Source organism: Sabethes cyaneus, chromosome 3, assembly GCF_943734655.1.
Source record: "Sabethes cyaneus chromosome 3, idSabCyanKW18_F2, whole genome shotgun sequence".
NCBI classification, from domain to species: Eukaryota; Metazoa; Arthropoda; class Insecta; order Diptera; family Culicidae; genus Sabethes; species Sabethes cyaneus.
The window spans coordinates 210509448-210534424 of NC_071355.1; the positions used below are offsets into that span (position 1 = coordinate 210509448).

Genomic DNA, 24977 nt, shown 5'->3' on the forward strand with positions numbered 1-24977 from the left:
AATCGTCAGTATTATCCCTCTCTTCTACACTGCACGGTGTTGGTGGCCACATCGTGGTCGGAAAAATCCCTCCACGATAGCCTTCAGCTTATCCGGGCACAACACCCTGGTTATTTCAGGACCACTAGCTTTCGCTTTCACATTGCGATACGTGTCAGCCAAGGGCTTGACGTCAGCTTCTCGGCACATCTGCTTGAAGCAGCTGCGTTTTCTCTGATTTATCTCCTGTTTCAATGCGGCCCTCGCCAATTATGCAACGCTCTTCACGCCCCGCTGCAGTTCTGACTCTCTGGACACGTCTAGACACCTAGCACGAAAGTTGCGTTTAAACCGCCTCATTCCACCAGTAAGCTGGGCGCCGAGCATTTCTCGGCATGGTAGCATCACATACCTTCATCATCGTGTCCGTCAACTCACGCACATTCCGCTGTCCAACCGAAGCGCTTCAATGAACGCAGGTCCTATCTCTTTGCATTGTCACTAAATTGCGATGACCGAAGTAATATTTAATCGCCTGGTGATCGCTGTTGGGTAAGTATACCCTTCATAAACCCTCCAATTCATGTTCGGCATCAGCGATGGACTGCCGAAGGTGACGTCGATGATAGATGATTCGCGACCGCCCTTAGGAAATGTACTAACGGTTGAACAGTGCGACTACCAGCAAACTGTACCATCAGGCGTTGGTATGTCTGCTACCCCACTCCACAGCTCAAGCCTTGAAATCTCCTCTAATGATGGGTTTCTTTCGCCTTCGGTCAGCGCGTCCAGCATTTGGTTAAAATGTGCTTGAGGTGGTGAAACAGCTGTATATGGAGATCGCGTTGAACCGTGAAGAAACCTCCATGCGAAATCGAAACCAACTCTTCGATGGGGAGCTTGTCCATTGTCTGTATTGAGATCATTGCTGCTCGATCAGCTGCCTTGATACCAGCTCTACAAGCTCTGGCGACATCACATAACGATTTCGCTGTCGATTGTCACAACAGTGGTGCTGTGTCGTAATGGTTGAGATTGATCTGAGTCACCTTTATCGCTACTGGCCCATCTTTTCCTTCACCTTTCCATGCTTCCTTTTTATTCATGTTGATAGAACAGGTATGACTCTGTACGTCCATCTGCCGTTTGACACCGCATCCCATTCATGCTACTATTTAGCCAGGGACTCCGCTCTGACAACTTTCCGGATTCCTCTGTTTCCCTTCGCATATAACAGTCCTTGTCTTCCACCATTGTGATGCCGATAGGGATCATTCCTGCGATGACGTGGATTATTCCTGCCTCGGGTGGAACTGTTCCATAAACACTCGCGACTCACATGACCATGAGCCGGAACGTGTTGTTCAGCTTTGCCAGGTTTCGTTTTTGGTCCTCAACGTTTGAATGCAAACTGGACCTCTGTACCTGAAAATCGACAGGAAAACACTAGCAAGAAGTTACCGTTTACTGCTGCTAGGTCCGTTGCTATTCGGCATAATTCTAACCAATGCATTGATGAGCGTCGCCGCCTTCTCACAGACACAGTTCACGTGGCTACTGAAATTACTCGCTTCGAGGCTATGGGGTACTCTCTAACAGTAATGTCCACCCGCTGCATCTCTTTGCAATTACTGACCAACAACACTTCCATTTTGTGGTGAGCTAGCTGTAGCTTCGCGCCTTGCGTGCATCTCTCAATCGTACCGATTGCCACCGTGGCCAGTATTTTTACCCCTTCTAGCGTTTCCCCTGCTTCGATAGTAAGACGGTCCCTGCTGCTTTGGGCTGTTTTAAAGTCAACACACCATTGTACATCCCGTTCCATAACGTTGGACCTAGAATACAACCCTGGGGGACTTCCGCCATAATCGTCACCGATGGCCGTCTCGTCACCAACACTCGGTTCTATCTAGAAGTAACTCTTCAGGATCTTGCACAGTTAGTCTGGGTTCTGGGACTCTCATTTTGCGCAGTGACGCGGCTATAGCCTTCCAGCTCGTGCTATTGAAGACGTTTTTATCGTCAATGGTTATCATTGCGCAATATCGATCGCCCCTTCGCTTTTGTTTGACTGACTTTTCGGCTTTTTCGACGACTGTCCGGATAGCTTCAACCGTTGACTTCTGTTTCCGAAATTCGAATTGCATCCTCGCCAGGCCGTCCCAACAAACACCAAACCTGAATTAAAATGCTACTGATTTGGTCAAAGCTGATTTAACTCTGAATACAGGTGGTAGACGCTGAATAAATTGAAGTAAAGGCCTCTGTATTCTATAAGTGATTAAGCAGTCAACGAATGCACTGTAAATCAGCTGCTTCACATAATAATGTCACAAGCAGATTAGGCGCATCTTCAACCTCTCCACAACCCGTCATTATTCTCAATAATTGTGCTATACTAGCTGAATAAACGATTTGTCATTTTAATAAACAGCCCTCCCACGAAACATTTATGCGCTGATTAAATACTTTAGCAGCCATTATTATTCAGCCATAGCTGAATATGCATCGAATAAAATTTATGTAAACAATTCTACAATACTTATTCAGCCGAAATTTGAGAACTTATACAACCTATTTCGTTTGAGGCAGAAAAACACTTGTTAAGCAATTATATCGCCCTTTATATAACCTCTGTGCGCCTTGTTTCGAGCTTTGCGCAAATTGGTTAAACGCGCAAAAGCCTCTATTAAGCTCCATTGCAGCTTTGAAAGCAGCTATTAGCAAGCCTGAAGCTTGATAAAATCACTAAATATACATTTAGTGGTGTAATTGGTTAAACAACACGCTCAACTAGAGATTGGGAGCTGTGAGTTCGACTCTCACCTTCGCTAAGTCTATATTTTTACCTAATATCAAGAATTTTCAGTTTTCCTGAATCTACATTTCTCGCATTAAGCATATATTCTCCCCCAACAGTAAATACACATGTTTAAGAGCTGAAAAAAGGTTTTTATTTCTAAAACTAAATCATAGTTCAGCCACAGGTGGAAAATTGTTACTTGGGTAGCTGCTTTCAAAGCTGCATTGGAGCTTAATAGAGGCTTTTGCGTGTTTTGAAATAACCAATTTGCGCAATGCTGTCAATTCTATTTTTAGAACGAGAAATAGTTTTACAGTGCTTTTTCAGTCGCTTAATCAGCTTTTCAGCTTTTAAACATCTAATTCAAATAGCTGCTTTGAAACTGTAATGTAGCTTAATAGAGGCTTTCGTGCGTTTTTAAATAACCAATTTGCGCAAAGCTGGAAACAAGGTGCACTGAGGCGATATAACTGCTTAACAAGTGTTTTTCCGCTTCGAATAAAATAGGTTGTATAAGTTCTCCAATTTCGGCTGAATAAGTATTGTACAGTTGTTTACATAAATTTTATTCGATGCATGTTCAGTAATGGCTGAACAATAATGGCTGCTAAAATGTTTATTCAGCGCATAAATATTTCTTGGGGTGTGCGTTCTTGGTAAACTTCGTTAATCTGTTGCGGATGATTCTCTCCGACAGTTTTCCGAGTGTGTTCAGCAGACAAATTAATCTATACGACGTTGGATTTTCTGGAGACTTTCCCGGCTTTGGCAGTAATACTAACGTCTATATCTTCCAACCGTCCGGGAAGTGACCTTTCTCTAGACAGTTTTTCAGCACCACCCTGAACATGTCCGGGAGGGCTTGTATAGTGGCTTTCAGGGCTGCATTAGCAATTCCGTCTGCGCCTGGCGCCTTATACACTTTCAAGGCTCTTGCAACAGCTACGAGCTCCTCGTTGAACACCACAGTTAAGATAATTATAATCTCAAAATTTGTGTACTAACTTATCATGACCAACAAAGCATTTGTAGCGCCAAGGTACGCTATTTTGAGGATTTTGTCTTAAAGTTATTCAATAAAATGTTGTATTTGAAAATAAATTGAAAGTAAGAAATATTTTCCATTTGTATTAAAAACTCACATCTGGGTTAACGTAATCAATAAATGCTGAGCTAAATTTCGGAAAAACAGTTCTCATCATGGCAATGGATGTATCAAAACCAGCTTTACCATTTTCTAAAGCGGGTCTAATTTCTTACCGAGATGTCATTTCAAATTTTCTAATTTGTAATTTTACTAAGACGTTTTTCAAAATCAATAAAAATGCGAATAAGAAAGATTGCAAAACAAGAAGAAATAGTAAGAGTAAGAAATTTTAGGATTACATGTTAGGATTAAGTATACATTTTAAGACTTTTTTCTCCAAATATCTTTTCAGAAATGTAGAAAATATAATCAGTAACAAACTTGAATTTGTCATATTGACACGAAAACTGTATACCTCGGATACCGGAGCCAACCAGCGCCGATGATGCATTAATTTGCTCGGCAGTAAGCTAGTGTAACAACGTTCATTAAACACGATGGAATGCGACCCAGAAACAAAAGCTGATCTCCACTACCCGCCACATTACCTTGATCTTCCAACCCTTAGTAAGTGACATGCCCTTCTGCAGTATTCCGAGCGCTAGATAGCAGCAATAAAGTCCACGCGCATATTCCCAATAATGTTCACAGCAATGTTCGGCTTCAGCTGACCCCAACACCACTTGCACCAGCCATTTGAGGCAGTGCATTAGAGCCTAGCGAACTGCTCCTCCGATTGCCGCGGATTTCACTACTTCAGTTGCACTTTTTCTTGTTTTTGCTCTTGCTCCAGCGTACAGTGTTCTTCTGCTATCACGCTGTGCAGTTCGATTCGAATCACAACAATTTTCACTGGAACGCCAAAGTAAAAACTAAACTGGCCTCTCGCGGCATTTATCGCAAACTGTAGTTTCTTTTTTAGCTTACCAGAGGACACTATTTTATGAAAGTAATAATTTTTGCTAAAATGCACTCTAGTAATTCACTACTGCCTGTCATGTGTTGTCCTTGGTTAACTGCTTGAATTCGATATCAAAACATGACACCACCAATTCAATTCACTTTTCTTCGAAGATTCCTCAAAACAAACAAAACACTGTTACATAACATCACAGAACAGATTATTTGATCCCTGACAGCAGCAGGAAAATCTGTATTCACTTTGAGAAAAGATGCACAGTATCGACTGCAGTCGGAAAACCAGCGGAAACCCGATGTTTGACGCCGCATGCACCACGTCTACGATTGGTTGAGGTAAAACTCCTACTAAAATAAGAATGACGGACTTATCTTCCGCCAATGCACAAAACAACACACTGCGATTCCATACTGCACGGAATCGCGAATTTACGACGCGCGGTGGCCAAATAAAATAAAACTATCAGACGAATTTGCACTGCACGCCGCCTAGGCTAGGTATGTCACTCCGGGTGCAATGGTATTGGTGTAGCAGGCTGGCTGGGCTGTTTCGGAGCGCGGTAAAGTTCAATGGAAACATTAAACAAACCGGACCGGAACACGTCCCCTGCAGGGATTTAGCTTCCCGACGCTTGTCAAAGATCGCAGGTGTCGCGTGCTGCGGCATATCATTGTTAGATGTTTCAATTTTGATACCGACCGACCGACCCGCCCACGCCACGAGCGAAAGTGGAAATTACCTGATGTTTTGATGTTTTCTATGCGGCCGTTAAAGCAGAAACTACACAATCAAAATCACACTGTGCACAGACTACATAAAGTGCTAGGAACTTCGTCGTGGTGACTACTATATGGGAATAATAAGCCCACTGACGGTAGCCAATGGCAACCGCAACAACGACGATGACTAGTGCAAGTGCATGATTTGTGCATATTTGTCATCTTCCTAACAGTTCCCGACAGCATAAGCGAACGATGAGCGCATAGTGGGACATAACGTATTGGAAAGAAGGTAAATTGAGAAGCTTGTCAAGTTTGTTTTCAAATTTAGGAGAAAGACTTTGAACAAATAGCCTTTGACATAAAAATATTTTATCTAGAAAAACGTTGATTATTAAACTATTTCAAATTAAATATTGAACTCTATTTTCAGTTTAAGACATTTGACCGCTACTTCCATATGTCTGAATTATTGTCGTTTGCTCCATTTTGGTCTACTTTCTACTACATTCATTCGTTGCTTAAAGTTCCTAGGCCATGGCACAAATTTAGTAAGGACTCTTTTTTATTTTTCAACGCCTTTCCCTTATCATTATGCGGTTTAGTAAAATTTCGAAAATGCTGTCATACTGGACAACGGAACGCCACTAGATGTTTAAGAGACACTTTTTTAAATTAATGCGATGGCGTCATTCTTATTGAGACTTCACATTCTGTTGCATCTGTAAAGACAAATTTTCTCTCAGTGTGGAGTAAGCACGTTGATATGAAACGTTAATACTAGAGTAACGTCGCATATAGGTATGTATGAATGATACAAAGTTTTGCACACAGGTAGTCCTAGACGAAATACAATGTAAAATTTCCCAGAACATGCTGGGGAATGTTTTTATGTCGATTAGATACCAAAATCGCTACTCACGATCATAAGCTCGTTAGTTTATTTGGCAAAGGGACTTTCCATAATTCAAGCGAATGCTACCAATCACCCTTGTTGGTATCAACAGCCTTGATCCTGCACCTTAGTTGATGGATGATTCGTAAAGGCAAGTGTTAAAACAACCAAAATATATGTTCGCCAATCGTTTCGTGTTTCGCGATAATAACAATTGTGAACGAATTCGTAATCTAATATTGCATTTAATCGTTTTATACATTGGCAAGCGATGATGAATGGCGCTTTGTCAGGAGTTTTGTGCCGAAATCAACAAATAGATAATCCTACGGTGCAAATGAGACTTTAGTGCCGAGGTCGTAAACAAAACAGTAACAGACGGAACTGTAACAGATACAGGTCGGACTCGATTACGCGGGTGATTCTTTTAAATAAAAAAATAAAAAAAAATCTTTTAATAATGATAAACACATTTAAAACGTAAATACATTCCAAACAACTCATTCAAAAAAAAATTTTTTTTCACCCGGGTAATCGAGTCCGACCTGTCCTGTCAAAATACATAAATTTTAACTTTTTGAAAAAGAAAACATTGTTAAACATTTCAAAATTAAAATTGAAATTTTTTGCCAAAAGATTGGAAAATATAGAAATTATTTTCAAATGGCAAAATTATTACCTATAGCTTTGTTAAACATAGCATTTCGTGTACACAAATCGTCACACAAGTATTTTAATCGCAGTTAGAATTGTGCATCAACGTTGAGTTTTAAATTAACGCTGACAGATGCGTTAACCCATAGTTCTCTTTGGGATATTAATCTTTCTTTATCACCAAATTCGCTAATATTTGAAGAAATGTGGCCTACCCAAGTGTTTGGATTTTATCGGCAAACGTAACTCAGCAGCTCGCGAGTGTACTTGCCATTAATATTAAACCAGTGACACTTTTTGATAACAGTTTTGCTGGAATATCCATCATCAATGAGTGTCGTTAAATGTCAAAAACCCCTGCATACAAATACAGACAGACTGTAACCGTTGGTTACAATTTATATTTTAGCTCCGCCAAAATTCAAAATGTTGTCCCTAGTTGCTCAGTTTATTCCTATTTCCTAAGTCCACCTCTGAGCAAACTTTGACAGAAGGAGTGGTAGCTCTCTAAGTCTTTGGATGCAGAGGCCACTCACGGAGGAAAGTTTACTCAAAAGTAGATGTTTTGTAAAAGCATCCCTCTCCGGGAGAGCTGTCAACGAGGTGGGTGATAACCTTCCAAGTCTGCGGACGGATGGATGATTCACTTTGGAAAGCTTTATCGAGAGGCAGATGGCGGTTTGAGTGATAGCACGCCAAGCCTGGCGGGGTTTGCGTCCTGGGCGGAGTGGTCATTCTAACTAGTACGCTTTTACTGAATTCACCACTGCCACTCACAGCAATATAGCTGATATCACTCCAAGCCTGGCGCGGTTTGCGTCTTGGCGGAGTGGTCACCAATATTTGTACGCTCACAGATACAAAGGGAAAGACGAATCTGGCATTCAAAGCCGCGGTGCAAAATCACAAGAAGGGTTGCCATTACAATAGGGCATTGTTGACGTTCGGGAAAATTTCGTTCCCGAACCTCAACTGACAGATCCTTTAAAAGGCTCAGCTGTTATGCTGAAAGAATTTTATTCTGTCGTAACAGCGAACGACAGTAAGTCGCGTAAAAAGTTTTTATTTTACTTAAAAATAATAGTGGTGCAAAGTGAAGAATAGAGAATAAAAGTCTTTCTTAGTAAAAAGTAGTGTTCTGAAAGTGCTAAGAAAAGTAAAAAGCGACGACACAACAGAAACTACAGTTAAAAGTTATAAAAAGATAAATGAAAAGGTCCTAGAGGGACCTTTTTATCTTGGTTCCAGATACATTCTACCAAAGGCGACGTTTGAACCGGAAGGTTATTTCGGAGTGCTTGTTCCGGCGAACAATACCTCATCCGGTACCTCTGTTGAGGACAGTTCTGTTCCGGCCCACAATACGTCAGCCATTGCCTCGGTGGAGGATAGTGTTCGTTCCGGCTAACAATACGTCAGCCATTGCCTCTGTTGAGGATAGTCTTTGTTTTGGCCAACAATACGTCAGCCATAGCCTCTGTAGAGGACACCGTTTGTTCCAGTAATCAATACATCCGCCATTGTGGCGATAGACCATAGATGCCATTGCTACGCGAGGCCAGCGTAGGCGGTGGTAGGCTGATCAGGGATCGGCATTTGCTGAAAAGGACCGTTCGTGAAACCAGCGCTACGCCGGCGAGCGTAGGAGATGATATGCCGATCAGGGATCGGCATTTGCTGAAAATTCAACGCTTCCTGGTCGTGAAACGACCTGTACAAAAATAGCCATCCGTAACACCAGCACGATAAGTAAATAGATTTAAGCCAAAACTTAGTAATTAAGAGGAAACTGACGAGTGTACGGGAGGGAAATAAACAGAAAAATTCTAATTCAATCTGTATTCCTCAAGACACAGAGATAGCTCCATTTTGCACCATTTCGTGAATCTGCTTAGTTCAACTCGAAAGGAGTTAGTTGTTTGTCGTTTTGCTAATCGGGGTTTAAGGTTCACTTTAGTATAGCGTTTTGAGCCAATAGCATGGATTGGCCTGTAATAATCTTTCTTCTGGTGTTGCATCGATTGAAGATTCGCATTTCTTTGTTCCCTATCAGTGTACCGCGAGTCAGTGGTGAGTTGCAGTTTAGCCAGGGTTTGCCACCCGAACCTTCACTATCCCTCCTCCCTCACCACCACACCGCTGAGCAGCTCTGGACAAGTTACCAGTTACCAAGTAACAAAGTAAAAGTAACAAGACAGACAGCTAGAGTGGACGGAGACTAGATGTGAGACTATCTAATATAGGGTGTCGTGTAGTGATAGTTTGATTGTCAAAACACTCGGGCGCCAACCGAGAGAGTATGATTTAGAGTCCGCTTGCCATCTGAACTACGCAATATATTTTTTGCCTCATATCGAAGTTTCGCAGTTTCATCCAGTTTACCATTCTTCTCACCAAACGCTCGTCTACTTTAAAAAAATAATGAAACTTTTCGTTACAAAGCTAAAAAGCAAACAGTTTGCTCTGGTAAAAAGTTAAAGCAGTCCGCCAGGTTTGTTAACTTGAAAATACGTCTGTGAGCAGAAAAGTTTTATTGTCAGATCATTCTGATCGATTTGGTTTATAGCGACCATAAAATATCCCATGAAATAATTAATAATTTTGCAGCAGCCCCCGGTGGTTTGCAGCATATGCGCATTAAATTTTATCGTGCATATCGATATGACAGGTGCATAAAATCAACGTGCCATCGAAAATTTTGCAATTTTCGAAAACTCGTCGTTTTTACAAAATAAATATATTCAATCACAATTTCTTGCAAAATTATTTTAGTTGGTTCTTGTGACAGGAAAACCGATTGATAATAACTTCCTTTCTGCAAAATACTTTGCTTTGATGAATTTTTGTTTGCAAGTTAAATATAGTTAAATAAAGTTAAATAAGTTAAAGTTAAAGTTAAATAAAGTTGCAAAATACTAGAATATGGCAATATGGCCTATAAAAAATGATTTTGGTGTTAGACTCAAAAGCTCTTTATAATAGTAGCAACAATGTTACCGTTACCGTAATAGCAGCAATGAATGTCTGAAGTTTTCGGAGCGTCTTAGTAGAATACGAAACCTAAAAATAAAAAATCAGAAAACTTATCCAATTTAATTCTACTATGTGTATTTTATTCAATGACAGATACGTATTTCGCCTACGACTTGCAGGCTTCCTCAGTGTCTGTTTTCGAACTAAATCGCTTTGGCTAATTTAGTTCGAAAACAGACACTGAGGAAGCCTGCAAGTCGTAGGCGAAATACGTATCTGTCATTGAATAAAATACACATAGTAGAATTAAATTGGATAAGTTTTCTTATTTTTTATTTTTAGCAATGCATGTTGCCGTTTTAAGGAGACACCGAAAGTGGCTAACGTTATTGTGTTAGGGCGACACACACTGTATCTCATCTCTCATGTGTTCGTTAAAAGCCTAAACGTTTATTTGAATGTTGCATTAGTATTGGTAATATATGTCGAATGGCAGAGCTTGCAAACAGAAACAGAGTTATCGCCAAAATAAGTACGAATGCAAAAGGAGTGTGCTCGGCAGTATAGTTGATCGGTGATGCGTATTTAAGGACGGAAGACTGCTTACTGAAAAAACGATGATTATAGCTGTGCCTGTGATGTTCTGCTTGTTCACCATCTCACGAATGGCTGACTCACCCCATTTACCGCGGAAAGTTATCAACTCACTCCGACCCATTCCCTCTAAACCTTTCCACGCTACCGGCAAAAACCTAAGTAATGTGTAAACAACACGCATTACACATTACAGGCAAACCGTCTAATATGGTATAAATAGCTAAATGTTACGTATACTAACCGGGAAGGAGGTAGTGAGTCTCGGCACTATAAGATGGCAGCCCCATCACGAGACTCGGTAGTGTTGCCCCAGTACGGCTACACACCTAAACAACACAAACTAACAACATTCAAGCATATTCGGAGCGGAATATTCGGCATCGACCTAGGCGACGGAATAAGGACGACGAATGGAGACTCGGGACTTGGAACTGCAGATCGCTAAATTTCGCAGGTTGCGAGCGGGTGCTGATTGAACAGCTGGAACCCCGCAAACTCGGTATCGTAGCTCTGCAGGAAATCTGTCGCAAAGGAGAGAAGGTATGGAAGATACGTGGCGGAAAGGCCCAGTTTTACCAGAGCGGTGGCGCTACCAACGAACTGGGAACGGGCTTTGTAGTGCTGGGCGGAATGCAGGATCGCGTGATAGATTGGAAGGCGATCAACGAGAGAATGTGTGTATTGAGGATAAAGGGTCGTTTGTTCAATTATAGCATCATTAACGTGCACTGCCCGCACGAAGGTAGACCCGACGATGAGAAAGAAGCGTTCTACGCGAGGCTGGAGGCAACGTACGACAGCTGCTCGTCACGGGACATCAAGATCGTCATCGGGGATATGAACGCCCAGGTCGGTAGGGAAGAAATGTATAGACCGGTGGTAGGACCCCATAGCCTGCACACCGACACAAACGATAACGGCCAACGATGTATAAACTTCGCAGCTTCCCGAGGCCTGGTGATCCGAAGCACCTTTTTCCCGCGCAAGGATATCCACAAAGCCACCTGGAGATCACCTGACCAACATACAATGAACCAAATTGACCATGTTCTCATAGAGGGCCGGTTCTTCTCTAACATCACGAACGTACGCTCCCGTCGGGGTGCGGATATCGATTCTGACCATTACCTAGTAGCAGTACATGTGCGCTCAAAGCTGTCCACCGTATACCGGACACGTCAAAGCCGCCCTCCTCGGCTGAACATCAGGCAGCTAGATAACCCACAAGCTGCCGAGAACTACGCGCGAGTACTGAATGAGGCACTGCCTTCTTCCGAGGAGTTAGGTGCTTCAAACCTCGAAGACGGTTGGGGCAGAATACGCTCGGCCATCGGAGAGGCCGCTACCACGGCACTAGGTATTGAGCCTCGGAGTACACAAAATGATTGGTTTGATGGGGAATGCCAACAAGCGGTGGAGGAGAAAAAAAATGCTTGGAAAAATTATCTAAGTATTGCCACTAGAGAGAACCTGGCCAAGTACCGACGAGCTAGGAACAAGTTGACCACGATCCTGAGGAGAAAAAAGCGCCAAAAGGAGGACAGAGATCGTGAAGAATTGGAGCAACTATTCCGAGCTAATGACACGCGCAAGTTTTATGAGAAGGTGAACCAAACTCGGAAGGGCTACACACCGAAACCTGACGTGTGTAGGGACGAGGGAGGGAATCTAATTACAAACGAGCGCGAGGTGGTCGACAGGTGGAAGCAGTTCTTCGATGAACACCTCAATGGCGAAGTCGCAGAAGGAGGCGGAACGGAAATTAACCTAGGAGCGCCCATGGAAGATAGTGATGTCCTAGCACCTGATCTCCAAGAAGTCAAACGAGAAATCAGGTTGCTGAAGACCAATAAAGCCGCTGGGAAGGACCGCTTACCGGCAGAGCTTTATAAACATGGCGGAGAAACGCTAGCAAAGGCTCTACACTGGGTTATTTCGAGGATTTGGGAGGAGGAAAAGCTACCGGAGGAATGGATGGAAGGAGTGGTTTGTCCCATCTACAAAAAGGGTGATCGGCTAGACTGCTGCAACTATCGCGGTATTACGCTGGTAAATGCCGCCTACAAGGTACTCTCCCAGATCCTGTTACGCCGGCTGTCACCGATAGCACAAGGTTTCGTAGGGAATTATCAGGCGGGTTTCATGGGGGCTCGCGCAACTACGGACCAAATTTTTACTCTCCGACAGATCTTGCAGGAATGTCGGGAGTACAACGTGCCCACGCATCACATCTTTATTGATTTCAAAGCAGCATACGATACAGTCGATCGAGACAAGCTATGGCAGATAATGCACGAATACGGTTTTCCGGACAAACTGACGCGACTAATCAGAGCTACATTGGATCGAGTGATGTGTTTCGTACGCATCTCGGGGACACTCTCGAGTCCCTTCGAGACGCGACGAGGGTTGAGACAAGGTGACGGTCTATCCTGCATGCTGTTCAACATCGCTCTTGAGGGGGTGATCCGACGAGCGGGCATCGAAACGAGAGGCACGATTTTTACCAAGAGTAGCCAACTTCTAGGCTTTGCAGATGACTTCGATATCATTGCCAGGAACTTTGCGACGGCGGAGGCAATCTACGCCAGACTGAAAGCGGAGTCTAGGAGAATTGGGCTAAAAATAAATGCGTCGAAGACCAAATACATGAAAGGAAGAGGCTCAAAGGAAACAAATGTGCGCCTCCCACGGACGGTAACCGTTGACGGCGACGAACTAGAAGTGGTAGAAGAGTTCGTGTATTTGGGATCGCTGGTGACCGCGGACAACAACACTAGTAAGGAGATCCAGCGGCGCATCCAAGCGGGAAATCGGGCCTACTTTGCCCTTCGTAAAACGCTACGATCAGGAAGCATACGCCGCCGCACGAAGCTAACAATGTACAAAACCATTATTAGACCAGTAGTTCTTTATGGACTTGAAGCCGTGACGCTGCTTACGGAGGACATACGCGCCCTTGCCGTGTTTGAGCGGAAAGTGCTGCGGACGATATTTGGCGGAGTACAAACTGAAAGCGGAGAGTGGCGGAGGCGTATGAATCACGAGCTACAGGCACTGCTTGGGGAGACTCCCATCGTACATCTAGCGAAAGTTAGCAGGCTACGGTGGGCCGGACACGTCGTAAGGATGCCGGACAACTGTGCGACGAAAATAGTCCTCTTCAACAACCCCACCGGCACCAGGAACAGGGGGGCCCAACGTGCACGATGGCTCGACCAGGTCGAGAGCGATTTGCGACTTCTGAGACGACTAGGAAATTGGCGACGAGTGGCCCAAGACCGAGTTGAATGGAGACGAGTGCTTGAAACAGCACGAGCCACCCCGGCTCTATGCTGCTGAAGAAGAAGAAGAAGCACATTAGATGCCACATCCTCCCCATGCGTAAAATGAATAATTCAATATCTGTATAATAAATAATTCAGGTCAATGATGATTATAATAGACCGTTGAATTTTATTTACGAAAACTTTATTTTACGTTCAGCTGACGTTTCGAAGAACTATGCCTCATCATCGGATAATCGATCTGATTGTGATGTGCGTGGAAGGTTATAGTTATAGAGGGTCAACAAAATTAACATTTTCATGTTAATGAAAGAACTAAGAAAACTAAACTGACTAAGAAAACATTTGTCAACGTTTTGCTCCGATGATGAAGGCATAGTTCTACGAAACGTCAGCTGAACTTAAAATAAAGTTTTCGTAAGAAACCCGAGACCGAAAAGCCACATCTTTTAATTCAGGTCAATTACAGATAATTTAATTCGAATTCCATTCCATAAAAAAAGAAACATATGACTAAAACTTTATGGATTTATGACACTGCAATAAGAATACCATAAATTTTAATATCCGCAATAACAAAAACCATTTATGAGGCACTAGAGTAGATGATCCATTAGTTGCGCCACTAAGCGCAATATAACTTCATTTTGCTTGTTTATTGAGGTATATGCTTCAATTAATGCTTGTGGGATATAAATTTATCAAATACAAGGTATTTGTCACAAGGTAGACAATTACTTTCGTTGTACGAGAAGCTTTATAAAGATAAAATGAATTTTTCGATTCAATTATATTGTACCAACAGTTGCGCTAATGTTTTCTTAATTAAGTTTGATGTTCCTTAAATTGTGTTATAACATATACATTGCTATGTTGCTAAGTGGAAAAACATCGTAGCAAAACTATAGATGAGCGCCTATAGTTGTGCGCTCCAACTGCGCGTTAGATTTTGGAAAATTGGCATTTTAGCAAATAATGCTTTAATTTTAAATAGTGTAGTCGAACTACCAATACTTCTAAAAGCCTGTTTTATATAATGGATGTAATTATTTTATCTAAAATGCTACGGTGACGAAATTATGCATTAATAATGAATAGTAGCGCAACTATTGGTACTACCACAACTATTGGATCAACTACCCTATAATATCTACTACAAAATTTAATGTGAAATTGTTTCGAGTTAGCCATGGTATTTCGGTGGCTCAACTTTAATACGAATTTGCCAAACTATTTTACCATCTATGTTTGTTGTGTACGAAATATCGTACACGTGCGATTTATTCAATGATAGACATTATAAAACAAAATGTTACAAATGGGACCAAAAATCTGCTACCCAGCGTTCAATTTTATAGCTAAACTGCTCAAAAACCTTAATACTATCTATCGATATTAAAAGATAAAAGTTCCGTCTATTGTAATAGTAAATCAAATTTTAGAAGGTGAATTATATTACTACTCCAGATGAGTCAAACAATCCGTACCTGAAATTCCTCTTAAATTGCATATGAGCGTGAAATTTGTTGCTACCTGTTGTGCTAACCCTGGAATATTGTACCTTGTATTTCGCTTACTTTGGAATCAATCTCAATAAAATTCAAATTCTAGTGTGCAGTTTTGCCTTTCCGTCTCCACTAATATGCGGTGTGCCATTTCATTTGCGCTGCAAAATATAGTCCATTTTTCTTACTTCCTATTTTACCACAAAATTCATCCCGAAAGCTCCATTTGGCAATTAGATCGCCGACGTGACCCTTTCCATCTGTCCCGTTACACGTTATCGGCAACTACCTAAGTAATGTATAAATAATATTACTTGTAATGGCAAATCCTCCATTATGGTATATATACCAGGATGCCACAATAGCCAGGTGGACCGTAAAATCAGGTCTATTGAACGCCTGCAAAATGTGGTACGTATCAGCGGAGGTAATGCGATTACTGGAGGTCTTTGCTAACAGTTACTAGCGATACATTATTCGGGCTTGATGGCCTCACACTTGAACCCCTAAATCAGAACTACATCGTCGATATCATCAGCGCCCAATTTCTAGGTATCTAGATTTGGCAGCCTATGCGAAAATGAATCGGATATACTTTGAGAAGAAGAGCGATTGAAATCTACACGGAGGCGCTCAACTGGAATGCGCAGAGACTGTGCAAAAGAGGCAAACCGTAAAGCTCGAGATATCCTGACCGAATTTCTAAAAGCTGTACGTCGCTATCCGCTAGATCATATTAAGGATCTAGATGAATGAACAAATGTCAGAAGACTGGTTGTATGGTCCCGTTTGCTCTCTCTACAAAAAGATCGCATTCCGAAAATACTCTTGACCCATAATCGGTTTGTAAATTTAGAAGCAGCGTATGATTCTATCAAGCTAAATGAGCTGTGAAATACTCCCAAATCAGCTATTTAATACTACTCTTGAAAGTGAAGCATGCACAGGGTACGGCAAACGTGTAAGGAATTCAAACCATTATCACGAAATCTCACTTAGTTGGTGGCCTTACTTACTTACTCATTCAGCCGAGAGCCGGGGTGGCTCTTGCCGTATCAAGAATTCCTCTCCATTGTACTCGGTCCTGAACTACTCGTCGTCAATTCGTTGCGCGTCTCGACACGCGCCTGTCGGCTTCAACCTGGTCGAGTCATCTAGCACGTTGATCCCCTCTATTCTTGGTGCCGGTGAGGCTCTTGAAGAGAACGGATTTCACTACACAGACGTCCGGCATCCTTGCGACGTGACCGGCTCACCGTAGTCTCCCAACTTTCACCAGGTGTACGATGGAAATCTCTCCAAGCAGTGCCTGTAGCCTGTAGATTCATACGTCTCCACCACTCTTAGCTTTTCGTTTGTACTCCGCCAAAAATAGTTCGCAACACCTTTCGTTCAAAAACGGAACGTCTTGCGAAGGGAAAAGTAGGCTCGATTTCCAGCTTGAATGCGTCGTTGGATAATCTTACTCGTATTATTGTCGGTGGTGACCAGAGATCCCAAATATACGAACTCATCAACCACTTCCAGTTCATCGCCGCCAATAGTCACTGTCCGTGGGAACCAAACGTTACTTTCTCGGGAGCCTCTTCCTACCATATACTTGGTTTTCAACGCAATAATTTGTAACCTTATCCTCCTCGCCTCCGTTTTTAGTTTGGCGTAGATTGCATCCGCCGTCCCAAGGTTTCTTGTTCTGGTAATTATGTCGAGATCGTCTGCAAAGGCTAGGAGTTGGCTACACTTGCTGAGGATCGTTCCTCTCGTTTCGATGCCCGCTCGCCGGATCACACCTTCAATAGCGAAATTGAATAACATACAGGACAGTCCATCCCCTTGCCGTAACCCTCTGCGCGATTCGAAAGGACTTGAGAGTGTCCCCGAAACGCGCACGTAGCACATTACTCGTTCTAGAGTAGCTTTGATCAGCCGCGTCAGTTTGTCCGAAAACCCCTACTCGTGCATTATCTGCCTTAGCTGTTTGCGTTCAACGGTATCGTATGCTGCTCTGAAATCCACGAAAATATGATGCGTGGGCACGTTGTACTCTTGACATTTCTGAAGGATTTGTCGGAGAGTAAAAATTTGATCAGTAGTAGCACGGGCCCCCATAAACCCCGCCTGATACTGCCCTACGAATTCTCTTGATATTGGGGATAGACGACGCAACAAAATCTGGGAGAGCACCTTGTAGGCGGCGTTGACCAGCGTGATGCCGCCGGTCGCCCTTTTTGTAGATGGGACAGACTACGCCTTCCATCCACTCTTTCGGTAGTTTCTCTTCTTCAAAAAATCCTTGAAATCAGCCAGTAAAGTGCCGTTGCTAGCGGTTGCTGGCCATTTTTATAGAGTTCAGCCGAGAGTCGGTCCATTCCGGCGGCTCTATTATGCTTCAGCAGACCAATTTCTCGCCGGATCTCTTCGAGATCGGGAGCCGGTACGCTGTTGTCGTTTGTAGATACTCCGAGGTTAACTTCCATTGCGTCTCCTGCTGCTATATCGCCGTTGAGGTGCTCATCGAAGAACTGCTTCCACCTGTCGACCACCTCGCGCTCGTTTGTGATTAGATCCCCTTCTTTGTCCCTACACATGTTAGGTTTTGGTGTGTGGGCCTTGCGAGTTTGGTTCACCTTCTCGTAAAACTAGCGGGTGTCATTAGCCCGGAATAGTTGTTCGAGCTTCTCACGATCTCTGACCACCTTCTGGCGCTTTTCCTCCTCAGGATCGTGGTCAACTCATTCCTCGCTCATCGATACTTGACCAAATTCTCTCTCGTGAATAAGCTCAGATAGTTTACCCAAGCTCTTTTTTTCCTCTCTATCGCTTGTTGGCATTCCCCGTCAAACCAATCATTTCGTGCACTCGAGGTTTCCACACCTAGCACCGCGGTTGCAGCGTCGTTGACGACAGAGCATATCCTACTCCATCCGTTTTCGAGGGTCGAAGCATCTAGCTCCAAAGAAGAAGGCAGAGCTTCATCCAGTACGCGCGCGTAATTTTCGACCAAATGCGGGTTGTTTAGTTGCCGAATGTTTAGCCGAGGAGGGCGACTTTGTCACGAGGCATAAACCGTCGATAGTTTTGAGCGCACATGTACTGCTACTAGGTAGTGCTTTCACTACACAGCTGAAGCTGAAGCAGCTTTTTTAAGATTGTACAAATAAATCCAATCTGAGTCCTGTTTAAGTTCAATTCCAACTCAAATTTCTTTCCCAATATTAAGTCTGGTTCCAAGAAACATTTCAAGGTCCATTTTAAACTCAGATTTTAAGTTCAATTTCAGTCCATCTTCATATCCGATTTCAGTGAAAGTTCACTGCCCATCTAGCATTTTCATATGTATAAAAAAGGTAAAAATCAGCATTTCGTAAGGATATACATGCTAAATCAATCGTATTTCATGCGCAAAATTGGCATATCCGTACTATTTTGGAGGCGATATACGTGATTACGAATAATTTTGAGCGTTACGACTATATAAGTATTTATATACGATAATATCCGATTAAGCGCGAGTCACTCCGTACTACTCTACGATTTTGTGCTGAAAATCGTATGTATCAGTCCATCAGTCAGTCATTATCATTATATACGACAGAAAATGAACTTGATCCCACTTTATCCAGCTTTAGTTACGATTTCGAGTTTGTTAGGAGATATTTACGATAGTTTTCGTACATTGATATACGAGTTGGTGCTAGCTGGGTGGACTACTAATAAGCTAGCCGCATTGTAGCACCGTAAATACAAAAGATACAGAAAATTTTTTTTAGTAAAATTGTAGCTAAAAACTAGTTATACAAATGTTTCGTATATAACCTTGTCAAATTTTGCTCAACTGAGACGGTACTGTCAAATGAATCAATAATGTGTCAAAGTGATTGAACCATCCCTGGTTCAGAGACCAAATTTATACTTACTTCTGCTAATATATAGTATATAACATATCTTAAGTACTTTTCCGTCTTTTTGATGCCATTTCATGCTAAACCATAATCTTGTCATATAACAATTACTTCCTTTTCATATGCAAATGCGAACACATGCACTATTCTCACACAGCTTTCCAAGCCAAGAAATAGTGCTCTGATTTGCAGCTTTATTCCCATTAGTTCCTAACATTAATTAGACTCGACAACCTAATTCCAGCGTAATATCAGTCCTGAAAATCAAAATCGACCTCGATTGTATTCCGCACGGTATCGGATGTAATCAAACTGAGTGCTCCTCGTACGCTATTTAACGTTGATAGTGGAAAATTAATATCAAAATGATAGCGCATTTTTTGTTGTACCATAACAGCAACGAATACTTACCCCACCCATTGAATAGGGATCGACGCCTTTTTTACTTAAAAGTAATTTAACTACATCTTCTCTAGAGTACATGGAAGCAATATGTATCACATTGTAATTGTCCTGGAACGGGAAAAGAAAGGAGGAAAAATGTACGGTTAGTCATGATTCATCACAATATAGCGATAGGTTATACTAGAAAGGCTTCCGGAAGTAATTATCAATTCGTTATGCTATCAGGTTCTATACCTACAATGGTGCCGGGCAAGTTGAATACAATTTCGGCGAAATGCGAAACGGTATTGGCGATTCTTTGCTGCACAGTCTTACAAAATTATTATTTACCATCTAGCTAGATCCATTAATCAAAATATTTGACGTAGCTTTTCTTTATATTAACACCGGAAGCTCGTGAAAGCTTTTGACTTATTACCATGTTCAAACTATTATATTATGGGAATATAAATCATACTTCAATAATAGATATTTACGTATAGCTTTTTATGTCAGTAGAAGCGAATTTTTCGACCAAAAAGGTTTCTGATAGAGCACAGACACTAGCCAGAATACCTTATCGATAATTTAGCAAATCATGCACAATTCTAATTATGAAAAAATCAAGCCCAAATCGAAAAGAAAGAATAAACAATGATTAACCACTAGCGATATTGTTAATTTATTTTCGACTACGATGCTACAAGTTTACCACACAAAGCATGAAGTCTTTTGTTCTAGCAAATACTAATAAAAGATTAAAAATGGAACAGAAATTGAATATAATATTAGATAATCTTTGATGCTATCTAAGAAACATAAACATAAGAAATTACTGGAATCCAGAAATGTATTTCGTCCTATGAGTGAATCATTCTTATGAAATTCCCAACACAAAATGCCACTGCATAAAATTTATTTTTATTTCACACACTCACAGTTGTTTTTAGAATGAGATCACCATCAAATATTTAATTGCAGCGGCCCTACTGCAGCGATAAATTTTTACCTTCCGTGTGGAAGGCATGAAACGGATGCATCAGCAGATGGCTGCAGGCAAAAATGCCACTAAAAAGGCACTAATTTATTCTTGTCCAATTAAAGAAAAATCCCATTGAATATCCAGCATTGTTCCGGGAAGCCTGGAAAACCTTTCGCCAGTCGGGCGGAACCTTTAAACCAATTCGACCCACCGTAGATGGCTTATTAAAATGAATAGAAAAATAATCATCGTAAGCTTGCTCGCGTTGAAAATTTCATTTGCCGATGCAAAGGCGCGGTCCCGGTCCACTGTGGAAGCCCAGTCAGTTTATGTGGATTGGGTCACGGTCAATCGGTCAATCGGTCTAGCGCTGCTTCCGTAGGTAGCCTTCCTTTGCCTGGCTCGACACGAAAGCATGACTTTAATTCATTTTCTTTGCACATCATCACGATAAGGGTAATACTTTTCGGAAAATTGCATGTTTGCGAGTGCTTACGACCACTCCCCGAGAGGAGCCGGGATGGCTGGTACGGTGAGCAAAAGTAGTTCTAAGACATTGTACCCCGTATGGATTGAACCAGGAAAAACTTGGTTTAACAATTTCTACTTGTTGGATGTTCGACAGTTTACCAATTATCAAACTTAGGCAAAAATCTATCTGCGGGTCGTTAAACATCTTTACTAAGTCACAGTGAACTATTTCCTGAAACAACCATGTTATCTAATTCTTCCCAACCAAATTTAAGTGTGATATCACGAACTGGAGGATTTCATCTATAGCAAGGCTCAAGGTACCTTGATATCATCGCACATCAACCCCCAGCGGTACTGTGAGTGCATTGAGTGGAAAACATTTGCCAACTTAATTTGCATAATTTCGCAATAGCGGCAGGACTTTATTCTCTGGCAGCAGTACTGTACGGCTCTGCCGGAGAAGGTGAAGTGCCAAGATTTACGGACACACCAAACCAATTGTTACTGCACTCGGCACGGTGCAGCGCGGTAAACGATAAGAAAGCACCTTATATTTACGTTGCATGATGCGAGAAGGTAGGCCAGGAATTAATTCAACAATTTAACGAATAACTTTGCAGGGTTAGATTATTTTTATACAAAAACACGTTAGGTGACAACACGCAATGCGTGATAAGCTGGCTTTACGATATATTTAAAACTAACATGCGATAATGCTTATAGGCGCTAATCGACGAATGCTCGGCAACAATGTATGCAAAGTAATTTTGTTAATATTGTTAACTTTTTCTAATTTTACACCTGATGTACACCTGACCTGATCAAATTCTTCCAAGTTACTATATATTTTTATACCCAACATGCATCTTGTTCACTAATTGGTGAATTCGTAATTTTTTTTCAATTTTGCACTATACAATTCTGATTCATTTATAGTTAATTAACAGGTAGTTTTTAAATCAACCGATTTGATGATTGAAAATTCAGCTTCAAATGGGACTGTTGGGGCCCCGAACTTTAAACCAAAATTTCTATTGCAATTAAACTTTTTCTATGACTCACGAACAGTGCTTAAAATTATCAGTTGATACTCATAAAATTGAATATCAACTCGCTCCCTATGTAACAGATATTTATCAGCATGAAAATCAATTTCAATATCCAGTCACGATATTATTGGAACAGATAATCATTATTCCATCAATAAAACTGAATATCAAATATCAGTATCAACGAATTCGAAAAGAAAAATGATACTCAGTATCAAAAATGTCAGTTACATCTCGAGGCGTTGATATTTTCACTAAGCGTTGTTTTCACCATAAACGTTTGATTTCAACGCAAACCGCACAAACAGTTATCTCAACTTTAAAGTAAATTGTCATCACAAAGCCTACTGCAATCTGTTGCGTCCCAATCCACTAGAATATAAATATTCAGAGCAAGGCGCTGAAACTGATATTCATATTCACTGCCATGGAACTGAAATTGATATTCAGCTCTGACTTTTTTGTAACGCATTAAGAATTTTTCGAAACGAATATACAGCAACATCGAAACTCAGCGGTATGGTTTATCAATGAATTTTTATTCCAATGATATTCATATCCCTTCTGGAAAAAATAGTTTTGATATTGCATTGACTCAAAATTAATCATTTTGAGTTTCGATAAAGCGATTTTTTCCAGCACTGCTCACGAATGTTCAATTGCTTGGGCCCCATGATTTATGAAATCAACCGATTTGATGATTGAAAATTCAGCTTCAAATGGGACTATTGGGGCCTCGAACTTTAAACCAAAATTTCTCTTTCAATTGACCTTTTTCTACGACTCACGAATGTTCAATTGCTGGGGCCCCATGATTCATGAAATCATTTAAGTTTAGCTGTTGGGGTCCAAGCTCCGAAAATATTACCAGCTTCAATTCTGGGTATTTAAAAGTAGAATTAGTATTTCATCCGCAGTTATTTGACTACTTATAAATATTGAACTGTAGGCTTAAGCTCCATACCCAGTTTACTTAAGCGCGACGGTCCGTTATCGATCCTGCGCCGAATGAATTATGGTCCTACAGTACTCAATCCTGGGCTACCTTTCTTCAAACCCCTCGAACACCAGCTGAACGTGCATCATCCTCGATAGCGCACATCTATCAGTGCGATGTCTTCTCCGAAGTCTACGGCCTCTTCTTGATTCTCTGCTTAAAATAATTTTGGCTACTCTTTCGTCGGGCATTCTAGACACGTGACCAGCCCGGCGCAGACTGCCACACTGTACTATCTTCATTATAACAGCATATTGGCATTCTTAATATAGCTCGTGGTTCATGCGTCTGCGCTATACTCCATTTTGGATTTTGCCAAATTTTACGCTAAAACCCCAAACATTCGTCGATCAGCTTCTTTTAGCGTCCATGATTCATGTCCGTAAAGGGCCACTGAGGGGATTAGTGTTCTCTAGAGCGTCAGTTTTATGCGAATTGGCAAACTACGGGACTTCAGCTACAAAATGTAATGCCTGCGTAAAGGCCAATTCGCAGCTGCAATTAGTCGTTTTATTTTGCGACTTACATCGTTGTCACATGTCACGAGCATACCAAAATATATTCAGTTCCTTTCCGACACCAACACCATTTGGATTTCCACGCCATGTCCTTCGTTTTGGCAGTGTTAATGGTAAGTCCCAATTTCTCAATAAATGACCTAAAGGCTTCTTTAGCTGCTCTACTTTTGATTTCGGTGATATCGACGTCATCCGTAAAATCAAAAAGCACGTGAGGTCTCATCTGCTATTCTGACTCATAATTTTTACTCATCCAGCGTCACACGAATCAACGTAACTAGTTCTGTGGCAAAACCATGTCCTAGCGTTAACTGTCACAGTTCATTTCGTTTGACTGAATCGTATGCCGCCTTGAAATCCATAATAATATGATGAGTCTGCAAGTTGTACTCCCGGAACTCACCAGTTACTAGATGCAGAGTAAATATCTGATCCATCGTGAAGCGACCCTCATGAAAACCAGCTTGATACTCGTCGACGAAGAACTAAGCTAACGGACTCAGTCTAAAACACAGGATAGGGAGAGCACCTTATAGGCAAAATTGAGCAACGTAATGCCTCGATAGTTTTTACTTTCAAGTCGATGTCCGTTTTTAAAATTATGTCCGTCATTTATGTGCATACGAAAAATTTGCACATACTATTTTTTTAGAGTGGTTTTAACCCAAAGGGTCATTCGCCATTGCACATACTATTCGTATGCATATAATTTTCATGTGTGTATTTCTGGGAGGATTGTGTTTATTTGCGGCACATGATAATCATATGGAATTTCATATAGAAATTTACTATTAGTGCGATATATGCAGAATATTTTGAGCAGTGTGAACATTTAATTTTTATTCATAGTCAAGCTTGGCATGCCCTTTTTGCTTCGATTTTGTTCTTTTTATTACTACACCTCAGCTAAACAAAATTTGAAAAGATGTTGTATGGGGCATTTGTAAAGCTAGAAATTATCTACAATATTGTTGCAGAAACTAAAGTTTTATTTTTAGTATTTACGCCACCTTTTCAAATTCTGCGAAAAGATCGTGCAAATCCGAGTCTCTGGTGCTGGTGAGGTTGTTGAAGAAAATCGACGCTCTGTCGTCCGGCATCCTTACGACGTATCCGGCTCACCTCAGCCTACCCACTTTCGCCGAATGTAGGATGGAATGTAGGCCTGTATCTCGCGATTCATATGCCTCCGCCACTCTCCATTTTCAGTTGGTGCTCCGCCAAATATTGTCCGCAACACCTTCTACTCCGGC

The 24977-nt window shown here is 41.6% G+C and overlaps 1 protein-coding gene across 1 annotated transcript in view; it reads right to left on the bottom strand.

Moving 5' to 3' along the window:
• Positions 1-24977, bottom strand: part of LOC128741828 (serine/threonine-protein phosphatase 6 regulatory ankyrin repeat subunit A) — a 138645-nt gene that overhangs the window by 90439 nt on the left and 23229 nt on the right. The window contains exon 3 of the mRNA XM_053837911.1: positions 19732-19833. Coding sequence (XP_053693886.1) covers positions 19732-19833 — 102 coding nt within the window. The remainder of the gene's footprint in view (positions 1-19731; positions 19834-24977) is intronic.